Source organism: Atractosteus spatula, chromosome 6, assembly GCF_055471065.1.
Source record: "Atractosteus spatula isolate fAtrSpa1 chromosome 6, fAtrSpa1.hap1, whole genome shotgun sequence".
Classification (NCBI taxonomy): domain Eukaryota; kingdom Metazoa; phylum Chordata; class Actinopteri; order Semionotiformes; family Lepisosteidae; genus Atractosteus; species Atractosteus spatula.
In genome coordinates, this window is record NC_142711.1 from 38,322,725 (window position 1) to 38,335,089 (window position 12,365).

The 12,365-nt window shown below is 38.9% G+C and overlaps 1 protein-coding gene across 1 annotated transcript in view; it reads left to right on the plus strand.

Moving 5' to 3' along the window:
* The first annotated feature begins 215 nt into the window (after nucleotides 1-215).
* Nucleotides 216-12,365, plus strand: part of cnbd1 (cyclic nucleotide binding domain containing 1) — an 82,941-nt gene continuing 70,791 nt past the window's right edge. The window contains exons 1-4 of the mRNA XM_088918942.1: nucleotides 216-353; nucleotides 984-1,056; nucleotides 1,490-1,603; nucleotides 8,237-8,371. Coding sequence (XP_088775068.1) covers nucleotides 293-353; nucleotides 984-1,056; nucleotides 1,490-1,603; nucleotides 8,237-8,371 — 383 coding nt within the window. The 5' untranslated portion in view covers nucleotides 216-292. The remainder of the gene's footprint in view (nucleotides 354-983; nucleotides 1,057-1,489; nucleotides 1,604-8,236; nucleotides 8,372-12,365) is intronic.

Sequence of the window (12,365 nt, forward strand, 5' to 3'; positions counted from 1 at the left end):
TTTGGTTCAGGTTTATCCAATGTGACTTCCAACCAAAATAATTACTAAATTGTAAAATATAGTTAATAATAGTAATGGTCAGTAGGTGTAGTCTCGATGACGTTTGTTCATGTTAAACACGTTATTACTGTGACGTCGTCTGTTGCCGGGGGACAAGGAAGAAGTAATTGTTGTCACAATAACACGTGCTATCAACACTGGAGCCCAGCTCCTTTGCTGGAGCAATTGAAAGGTTGACAGTTTAAAGTTTTTCAGCCCTTTATGATATTTTGTCTCTTAAGAGATATCTAAAATGTACTTAACATCGAATGTATCACGGTCCTCATCTGTTGCACTTCGTTTGCAGAAAGCTCGTAAGTAAACTTTAGTATTGTAATTGCATAACTGTAGGTCACATACAGTATTTAGCGCTTTCTTGATTAGGCAAGTGTCTTGCTATATTTTAAACATGTTAACTATAACTATATTTTAAATAAAACTTAATCGTTACATAATTGATCACATCACTGAATGTAAGTCCATATTGCGTATATACACACACTTTGTATTATTCGGCTATTATACCACGACCTTTCATTTAATTGCTTTATTAGAATTAAAATTCTGATTAGAAGTAGGTTACTAACCTAAATTACCATTTGTAGGCAGCCCACGATCAGTCTGTGCAATTATTGGTTAAGGTTTGTTATACTAAAAGAAATTACTATTTTTTCCAGTGTGATATTGTTTTGAATGTACAGTAAATTACCTAGAATGAAGTAACAGAAAAACATATTCTTAATATTATCCCATGAGTTTACTCTGATTACTTTCAGAGTGTTAATTGTGTAGTGTGGTTTTAATATGATAGTGAGATGCAGTGTGTTCCATTTAAATACTTAAAAAACTCAGAACAAATTGCTCTAATAAATGCTGTTCATTGCATTATGTATGCTATCTGCTTGTGTTAATTATGCTTTTAAGTAAATGTGAACTTTTTGCAGATCCTCCACGTTTTGTTGGTATAGATTACACTCGACTGCAAGATTTATGTAACCTCAAGAGGCTCTGTGAGAGGTAAACAATGACTGTCCCGTTTTATGTAATTGAAAACAATCTGTATATAATGGTATACCATAGAGCTATAGCTGAAAATTTGCAAATGACGACTGGTATTTAAGTTATTCAGCAGTAACTGCTATTTGGCATTTGAGGCTCTAAGGTACTCTGAACAGTTTGAGATATTCCAATGGGTGTTGAATTGCATATGGCAATAAATATAAGGTCATTTTTTTATTTTTTAACTGAGGTGTTGGGGTTCAAGTTTTGATCATGATGTAGATTTTGAGAAAGTAATCTTAACTTGCATATGAGCTGTTTTTGATGTGTCTTATTGTTGTGTGAGAATTGGAAATTTTGACAAAAGTATTCAATAATGTTGAATGGTAATTTACAAACTATCGCGCCAACAGTTCTAAGGCCAATTTACTGTTTATTCTCCATTCTTTAGGAGCAATTTGCAGTCCACAGACGAGGCCCATGACATGTTTATGATGTCTTATCCAAAAATATTTCTCCAGCCCAAGAAAGTTCTGCCCAGTATACCTCAGTCAGACTGCAAACTGTAAGTACATGATGACATTGCCGTTCTTTAGCATCCTGATAAAGATGTGCGGGCATGTGTGCTCCTGCATTCCACCCTTCAAAAAATTTGGTGGACCTTTGGTATAGTGTGTAAAAAATATTACAGATACAATAAAGATATTGTTTTTTGATTGGTTTCTATTAAAAATATGAGTCATTTTGAAATTTGAAATTTATTTTGGATTAGTGGAATAGGCAATCTTATTGTTACATGTTGATAGCAGGGAGAGATGTTGCTTGCAACTACAGGTAATAAGGGAATTACGAGTTCCTGAATCAAATCTTCACTATTCCCATAACATTTCCCATTTGTACAGTATGTGGAATTATGAGTATGCCCTACTTGTATAACAAATCCAGAAGACATTAAATGGGGTTTCTCAACTGGTGAACACTGTATAGTTATATGCATGTAAACTGGTATGATAGTTTGCATTTGTATTTGGTTGGACATTGCGCTGTAACACTTTAATGGAAGATAAAAAACTCCATCATACTCTAACTCCTTCATAACTGTTACACAACATGATATTACAACATGCAGAAGAGAAGGAGAAGGATATTACAACATGCAGGCGAAGAGAAGGAGATTTAAACCCTACCTTCCTTCGATCATCATGGGAAATGTGAGGTCCTTAGTGAACAAGATGGACGAACTGGGAGCATTGGTGAGAAGCCAGAGGGAGTATCGTGAATGCAGTATCATGTGTTTCACCGAGACGTGGCTGCAGGAACTTATTCCGGACTCGAACGTTACCATCGGCGGCTTTCAGACAGTGCGGGCGGACAGAAACACCGAGAGCGGTAAGAGGAAAGGAGGGGGGCTCGCGGTGCTTGTAAACAACAGATGGTGTAATCCTGGACATACTCATGTTAAGGAGCGCGTCTGCAACCCGGACATCGAACTGGTAGCCGTAGGACTGCGTCTGTACTATCTGCCGCGGGAGTTTACATGCGCCATCTTTGTTGTTGTTTACATTCCACCTACGGCAAATGCAGCGGTAGCGTGTGACGTCATAAACACAGTCACAGCCAGGCTACAAACAAAGCACCCAAGCGCTTTTATAGCTATTTCAGGGGACTTTAACCACGTATCTATTTCCACCACTCTGCCTACTTTCCACCAGTTTGTTAAGTGCCCGACCAGAGAAAACAAAACACTGGACTTATTATATGCCAATGCTAAGGATGCATATAGTTCCACAGCCCTTCCCCCCCTTGGCAGATCAGATCACAACCTTGTCTTGCTTACACCATTGTACACGCCTATTGTCCAGCGCCAACCTGTGACCATGAGGACTGTGAGGAGATGGTCTCAGGAGGCTATGGAGGATCTACGTGGTGCTTTGGAGGCCACCGACTGGGATGTGCTGTGCGAACCACATGGGGACGACATAGACAGCATGGTGGACTGTGTCACTGACTATATTAACTTCTGCGTAGATAACACCATCCCCACCAAAGACGTACACTGCTTTTCCAATAACAAACCCTGGATCACCAGCGACCTGAAGGCTCTTCTGAATGACAAGAAGAGAGCCTTTAGGAGGGGAGATAAGGAAGAGGTCAAGCGTGTACAGAGGGAGCTAAAGCAGAAGCTAAGAGAGAGCAAGGACGCATACAGAAAGAAGATAGAGGACAAGCTGCAAAGGAATAGGGTGAGAGATGTATGGAGCAGCATGAGAGAGATCACTGGCTTCAAACAGGCTGGGGGTGCAACAGAAGGGAACCTGGAGATGGCCAACGAGTTGAACCAGTTCTTTAACAGGTTTGATTCTGGGTCCTCTGTGGCGCAACACCCATCCCCCCACAGCCACACGCTCCCTAACCCTTCACAGCTGCGACTGCCCAATACCTCCTCCATCCCCCCACAAACATGGCCGCCTACAGCCACAACCCCCGACGGCTACTCACCCACCCATCCCCCACAGCTGCCACTCTCCAACACCTCCGCCATTAACACCTGCAGCACTGAAAGCACTATGAGCACCATCCCCCAGGCCAGGCTGACCATCACAGCTGACCAGGTGAAGAAGGAGCTGAAGAGGCTGCACGAGGGTAAGGCCACAGGACCAGATAACATCTGCCCCAGAGTTCTGAGGGCCTGTGCTGATCAGCTGAGCGGAGTGCTCCAGCGACTGTTCAACCTGAGCCTGTGCTTGGAAAGAGTCCCGGTGCTCTGGAAGACATCATGCCTGGTCCCGGTACCAAAGAAAGGGTGCCCCTCTGTCCTCAACGACTACAGACCAGTTGCACTGACTTCTCACATCATGAAGACACTGGAGAGGCTGGTCTTATCCCACCTGAGACCCCTGGTCAGCTCATCACTGGACACCCTACAGTTTGCCTACCAGCCCAGTGTTGGTGTGGAGGATGCGATCATCTACATGCTGCAAAGGGCCTACTCACACCTGGACAGGGCTGGCAACACTGTAAGGATCATGTTTTTCGACTTCTCCAGTGCCTTCAATACCATCCAGCCCTTACTTCTAAGGAGGAAGCTGGAGGAGATGCAAGTCGATGCCTCCACGACCTCGTGGATCACTGACTACCTGACAGGCAGACCACAGTCTGTGAGACTTCAGAACTGTGTGTCTGAACAGGTAGTGAGTAACACAGGGGCACCTCAAGGGACAGTTCTTTCTCCATTCCTCTTCACCCTCTATACTTCGGACTTTAAGTACAACTCAAAGTCATGCCACCTGCAGAAGTTCTCAGATGACTCTGCAATTGTGGGATGTATCAAGGGTGAACAGGAGGAGGAGTACAGAGGACTGGTCAGCAGCTTTGTGGAGTGGTGTGGGGTGAACCACTTGGAACTGAATGTTACAAAGACAAAGGAACTGGTGGTAGATTTCAGGAGGAAAAAGGTCAAACCTACTCCTGTCTACATCCATGGGAGTGGCGTGGAGATGGTGGACTCGTACAAGTACCTGGGTGTGCACATCGACGATAGACTGGAATGGTCTAAGAACATCGAGGCCATCTATAAGAAGGGACAGAGCCGACTCTACTTCTTGAGGAGGCTCAGGTCCTTCAATGTGTGTAGTAAGATGCTACACATGTTCTATCAGTCGGTGGTAGCGAGTACCATTTTCTACGCAGTGGTGTGCTGGGGCTCTGGGATTAGAGCAGTAGATTCCAAAAGGCTGAACAAGCTCATCAGGAGAGCAAGCTCTGTCATTGGGTTTGACCTGGACTCCTTGGAGGTAGTGGCTGAGAGGAGAATGATGTCCAAACTAGAGGCCATCATGGACAACTTCTCCCATCCCCTCTATGACAGGCTTGCAGGAATGAAGAGCACGTTCAGCAATAGACTGATTCATCCACGGTGCGACAGGGAGCGCTACAGAAGGTCATTCTTGCCGTCTGCCATAAGACTGTACAATGCATCCACCTTGCGTCTTGGCAGAGGCAACATCGACAGTGACCTGTTTCTGGACTAAACGCATCTACACATCTACTGCTACATCTGTTCTCTTTCTTTTTCTTTTTCTTTTTCCCGTTTACAACCACTTTTTGTGCAATATATGCCAGGGACCTGTGCAATACATTTATATTTATATTTATATTTATATCTATAGTTACTCTGTGTTCTGTGTACTGTTCTGTTCTAGTTTGTTCTTGTGCATCCGGACTGTGAGTAACCTTGTATTGTATTGTATGTATTGTACCATTATTATATAATTCGTTACACTGTGGCTGTGTTGTGTGTGTTAAGCTGCTGTTGCACTGCAATTTCCCTCACGGGATCAATAAAGTATCTATCTATCTATCATAATCATTTATACAAATTTTTGCAAATAATATTACAGGCAGGCAGTTATTCATAATGTTTCGTAACTAGACTTACTTTCAGATTAAAGCTAAGAGCAGAACTCTTGATGGAAATGATGGAAGACACCATTAAAGACTTGAAGACTTTCTGCAGATGCAGCTCAGTAACAGTGCCCCTGAAAATATTATTTGAAATTGTATTTTGCTATGTAGTTTTTATGCATGTTGTTTGTCTTGTTGTACAGAGTTCAATATTTTACCCTCATTCTAGTACAAGATTACTCGGAATGCCAACATGTTTATAATTAAGAGCATGCCATTTCTCATATGCAATAACTGAAAAGATCAGTGCATATTAACATACAGTACAGCAGCACATATATTTTAATTGGAACACTACTGACAGGAAAGAAATACACGTTTTGCATGTTTAAAATAATTTACCATTGTAATCATCTTCAGTTACTGTAGATTGATCAAAACCTGGTGTACATAATTGTTTGAAGAATGCATGATAGCATACTGTACCTACTGTATATCACCATTTACACCAACAGCTTTCCACAGGTGACAAACTTTGACAGATTGTCAATGACCAAGCAGTACTGAGATCCAGTGACTGTACTGGATTTAGAAAAGTCAAAATGTGGCAATTCTCATCTAGGACTAACCTCAGTCCTAGAAATTACATTTTAACAACTAATTGTACTGGCAGTGCATGTCTGAAGTCTAAAGGGAGTTTACTTCAGAAAGTATTTAGTAAAACTGCTGTGGTAATATTTCCAGCGCTGAGTCATTACAATGCTAATGAGCCGCAAATGAAAGCAGCTGTCTCCACTGTGAAATCTTTAGCCGATCTCTCACAATGACCCTGGGAAGGTCGCTCTGGCTGTTAGTCGTTTTTGCTGATAATTTACAGTAGGCTGTTTCTGTACCACATTATTCACGAAGGGGACATTTCTGTGAGGCCTTTTCTCCATCAGTGATGGAGAGTTGATGTCAGACAGCTGATGGAAGCTAAAGGCTGCAGACAGACTAATACAAAGCTCGTTTTATGCTTCGGCAGAAGTGATGCTTCATTTGAGTAGATGCTCTTTTTGAAAAAGCACATAACAAATTATTTGTTTCAAATGCATACTGATGCAAGGAGAAAAGAAATAAATCTAATAAGATTATTTTCCCCCATGATTTGATTCCAATCTTAAAGCAATGAACAGACCTTTACTCAGTTCACACACCCATGAAGTGCTTTTCATTTTCTTCACATGGTTAAATATAATAACCCTGGTTAGCTTTGACTGTGCTAATGCATTTTTGATTCAGATTCTTTGAAAAGGTGAACAGAGCTAGAAGACTGTTTTTTTGCTTAAGATAGGTATCTTAGTCTTACTGGAATTAAAATTGTGATGACCAAAAAGAAAAATAAAACTGAGCAATGTTGGTATAGTTAGCTTGTTGGTTTTTTCTGTTTTCAAACCTATAGGAATGGAAAGATGCAGACGTTTCACATCTGTAAATTATGCACTCGTTCACATCTGTATATTTCCTTTATAAACCTGTTTGACACAAAAAAGACCTTTATGAAAAATATTGCGTAACATTTGAGGAAATATGTGAGTGGACAGTTCATGCTATAATTCCTTCTTTGATTGTAAAACTAGTTCTGTAAGGTAGGTAACAATAAATATTAAATTTCTATAGTGTGATTTGCTGTCAGATTTAATGTGATACATAATCAGAGTTCTGATTAAACAATAATTAAAATAAGTAAACCATTAATACAGTTTTATATGCAGAGTTCCAGTGATGTCAATGAAATAATTATTTAACTTGTTTTATACTTTTTATTGTTAATGATAATATTTATTATTTTAATCACATCACAGACCTGTTAAGATGCTTTTTTCTATAGAGGAGTAAAATAAAATTAACCTTCTCGACACCAAACATTTAAACAAGGTTATAAGACAAAATCCTTTCTTTGCGAAGATATTCAATTATTATTTTGTGAAATTATAAAATGATGCATACACACTTTTTTAAAACTTAATACTTTATTTAAAACCTGAATGATCAAACTGAGGACTTTCAAGTTTAAGAAACAATACAGTAAATGTCAACAAAAACTAAAGAGAAAAACCTGAAATGTTGATTGCATGAATAGTCAGACCCATTAACGCAACATAAGAAATGCATTACATAATGTAATTTGTCTTATACATTTTTTATATTTCTAGTTTTTTTTCCTGGGTTTTCGTATAACCATTTCAGAATATTTTCTGAATATTAAATCATTGATTTTCGAACTGCTTTATCCAATACAATGTCGCGGGGGAGCTGGAGCTTATCCTGGCGAGCATTGGGTGCAAGGTGAGATACACTCTGGATGGGACACCAGTTAATCGCAGGGCACACAGAGACACAGATACACATATTCTGTACCCACACCAGGGCCTATTTTCTCAGAAAGACAATTTTCCTACCAGTATGTGTTTGGACTTTGGAGGAAACCAGAGCTCCTAGAGTAAACCCACACAAACACAAGGAGAGCATATTGTACAAACGCCACCCAGACAGAAAGCACTTCAAGTCTGGAACTGGACCCAGGGCTCCAGTTCTAAGAAGCAGCAATGCAAACCACTGAGTCATGCCCTTTTGTGAATATACTGTTTATCATATATGTTATAATAAGTAAAATATTGTTATCATGTTCATGATAATTCAGGTCATTTGCTAGCTAATGAAGCCTTTCATTCTACAAGTTTCTTTTTAAACCACAGATATTGCAAAGGCTGTGTGAAACTAATTTTCAAAACATTTTGTTCTTATTTTCAAGACTGAAGACCAGTCAAAGAGAAGCATCTCAAATATCCAAGAGACAGGGCCAGTACCAGATGGGAAAGAAACTGATGGACCCCATCAGAACCAGCAGTAACCAGGCGGGCTCTGTCATAAGGGTGCTGAAGAAAATGTGAGTGAAGCCCTACTGCAACCCTCTGATGACCTAGTCATCTTTGTAATGTTAGCTGAATTTTCCGGCTTTCAGGAAGTTTGAAACTGACAACAGAATTTTACTTCCTATACCATTCATTACATGTTGAATTTCCCTAATCTTATACAAGGAGGTACATGTCAAAATAAACTATAATAGAAAAAAGCCTTCAGATTTCTAAATAGTAAAAATACCTCAGTACTTGAGAACTGAAATCACAGCTTGTAAGACTACAATGATTGACTCTGGCAGACCTAGAGAAATGTTCCCGCTTTTTGTGATCTTATCCTTTGTTCATCTGTGGGCACAAGGCCAGAAGGATATCTTGAGGAGTGGAGATAAGGGTCTGTTTAGATCAACAGCAAGATTCTTTATTCATTGCATTACCTGAATGCAAAGTAGTGAAGACTGGATGCATGAGGCTTGAGCCAGTTACAATTCATGACACTATATTCATGTTGTACCATGATTGAACACCTTGTAAGGGAGAAAAAAGCCAAAGGTTGTAAAAAATTACAGACTAAGTATTTAAGCATGTGCTTTAAGCTATAAAGAGATATTAACAGTTACAGGAACAGTCAGGGAATCTGGTGGCAAGGGATTGTGAATTGTATTAGAATTAATGGGTCCACGGACTCTTATTCCAGAAAGACATCAGAAGCCAAGATGGTCCTAAAACTATAACCACACCTTCAATCTCCATGACAGACTAATTTCTTTTTAAAACCTCTCCACCCACTTACAGATGTCAGCATTACCTGCCGTCCTACAGATCCAGCCATTCAAAAGGCGCAAAGTACGCTGCGTCAAAATGCAGTAGGCACATCATACCGCAGTTATGATAATAGTATCCGGAAACACCTTGTAAAACTGCCAGGCGGAGCTAATAGAGCTTAACCTCTCATGTACAGCATTTGAGCTGTCACCAGAAAACGCCCGGTTTCAAATCCCGGTCACTCCTGAGGGACAATTTTTTTCCAATTAAGAATATGAGTTGTATACTCTTTAGACTTTTAATAATTTTAAACTGTGTATTACAGCATGTTAATCATTAAACATGAAAAAGTCGGTATATTTTATAAAAGCAAGATTGCTCAGTCGGACAAAAGTACACAACCTTCCACCATCATAAATATTTTAATTATGCATAAATATTTTATGCATCAAAGTCTTTTATTTGGTAACTTACATGGGTTCTGGTTTTAATGTGCTTGTTCTAACATTATTAAGCTTATCTTGTGTACTTTATAAAAAGTTATAGCATTTTATCCTTTTCTAAGAATACATACTGTAGTAAGAACACCACTTGCTGTTACTTTAAAAAAACAAAAGTTGTACTGATTTAATACCACTTGATAGTAATATTAATATTAATATGTGGGTAGCTGCATCAGCATGCATAGGCTGCAAAGGAACAAGTCATAGGTTTATTCCATGCTGAAAAGAGAAAAAAGAAAACACAACGTTTCAGCCGTGGAGCCTTCTTCAGGTGCGAAGAAGGCTCCATGGCCGAAATGTTGTGTTTTCTTTCTTCTCTTTTCAGCATGGAATAAACCTATTACTTGATCCCATATTAATATGAAGTCGTGTAACTAAGCAGCTAAAATATTTTGTTCTTGTCTTATATGTTTTTACACAGATTACAAAGTAAATACATATAAGAAAGACAAGCAGTTAGAAGTGCTGCCGAAATTAGAAAATGAAGCAGATACAGACACTAAAGTCTTCTGAAAAGAAAGGTTTTGAGGTTAGATTTAAATGCACTCAGGGTAGGTGACTTGATATCACTGGGGATACAAATCCAGAGCTCTGAGGTGCAGCTAGAGAGGGTCCTGTCACCCACAGAATGTAGATGTTCTTGAGGACAGCTAGAAGACCAGAGTCAGATGGACAAAGGTTGCAAGGTGGGGAGTAGAAAGATAATAAGCCAGATAGGTGCTGAATGAGGATGAGGATTTTGAAGTTGACTCAAAACCTGATAGGAAGCCAGTGCAAGGACTTGAAGACAGGTGTAATGCAACCCGATCAGGATTATAGCTGTCAAATTCTGAATGTATTAGAGATGGCTCAGTGTGGATTTAATAACCCCAGTGAACAGGATGTGTATTTATTAATTCTAGAAAAAAAGCCTTTCTTGATTTCTCTAGTTCCTAGTTTCTCTAGTTCCCTTTAAAAGAAACTATTATTCCACAAAGCAGAGTACTACATGGTCGGTATTTACTGTACATATGATATTTGTGATTTAAACAAATTAACACAAACAGTTTTTGACTCAGTGTTGGCTGAGTTATTGCAGGATGTAACACTAGAGATGTTGGTAAGAAAAAGATAATTTGGGGAAAGTTGAGGAATACATCGATAACAAGAACACTTCCTAATAGGGTTAGGCATACTTTTGACAAAATGACAGGAGATGTTATTGACTGCAGAGGAAGATGATGAAGTTAACAGACTGTACTGTATGTTTACATAGATACTGAAATGATGATTGTATTTTAGATTTTGTGTAGTTGCTAGCATTGAACTGTGTGTTGGATGTACATACTGTAAATTGAAGGAATGGGCAAACAGCTGATGCTGATCCACAGAGCCAGAATCTTAAGATGTTTATATTTAGAAGCAATTTGTTTAAATAACTAACTTGGTATGGATACTGATGTGCAAGAGAGGTGGAAAGGGTATTTCCTTAAGCCAGCACTATAAAATAATTTATCCTCAGTGAGATGCTTCTATCTCATAAGTACTGTAGGTTTCTAACACTGTGTATAGTTCCATCCACAAGGTGCCGTTGCTTCCATCCATTTTCTAATCTCTTTATCCAGTACAGAGGATTTGGAAACTATCCCAGCAAGCAACAAATGCAAGGCAGAATACACCCTGGACATAGCACCGATCCATCACAGAACAGACAAACAGACACAAACACACACACCAGGGCCAGTTTTCCCGTAAGCCAATTAACCTACCAGTTTTGGACTGCGAGAGGAAATCATATCACACATATGGAGAAAACCCACAGAACCCAGAGAGAACATGCAAACTCCACACACACAGGACAGCAGGAATTGAACCTAGGGCTCCAGTGCTGCAAGATAGCAATGATTACCACTTTGCCACCATTAGAAATGGATGGATAGCTAAGTTATCTTTCTAGTTCACAGGTTTGCATGCATAATTTAATTTTGAAAGCCACTGAGACATCTGGTTCTACTGTTGTATTTATGAAAAAAAAACCCATATAAAAAGCATGCTAACAACAGTGCCATCCTATTCCTTAGTTAATACATTTTATTTTTATAAACAGTTAATCATTAGCAAAATATTTTGAATTATATTTTACCCTATTTTTTCTTTAATTTTGTATTGAACTTATTTTCTGATAGATCTAATGTATATTTGAACAATGAAAATATATTTTTACAGGATGCAGGGAAAAGTGCAATAATTTATTACAGTGCTAAATTTAATACTATTGATTACTAATAGTTTATGCTAACATCTAACTTTCTTAATTAGATGTATTTAAAACAATAAACTAAGTGTGACATTCGGAAATACAATCGAGAATCGTTTGTATAGATGAAACTTTCTGAAATGTATAACAAAATTAAAGATGATTAAAATCTGTAATCTTTCTACGTGTAATGTCATTAGAAAGTACAATAAGTTCCTGCTTTTTCTAACAGTGGAATCAAAAAATAATCTAATTGGTGAAAGAAGCTGTGCTTAATGATAATTGAGGGACTTAGAAGTCAAAGAAAATGATTTACGTTGTTTAATTTTAAACACTAAGTTATAAATGCAGACGCAATCGGTGCCATTCGCACTCCGCTTTATAGAACGGCCATTGAGCTCCGCGCCTCCTCCCTTTCTCGGTGCCAGCCAGCTGAGCTAAAGGGACAACACCCCTTTCTTTCATCAACACGATGGGCAAACGTTTTTTTTATTTTAAAAAATGACATAAAAAATAAGA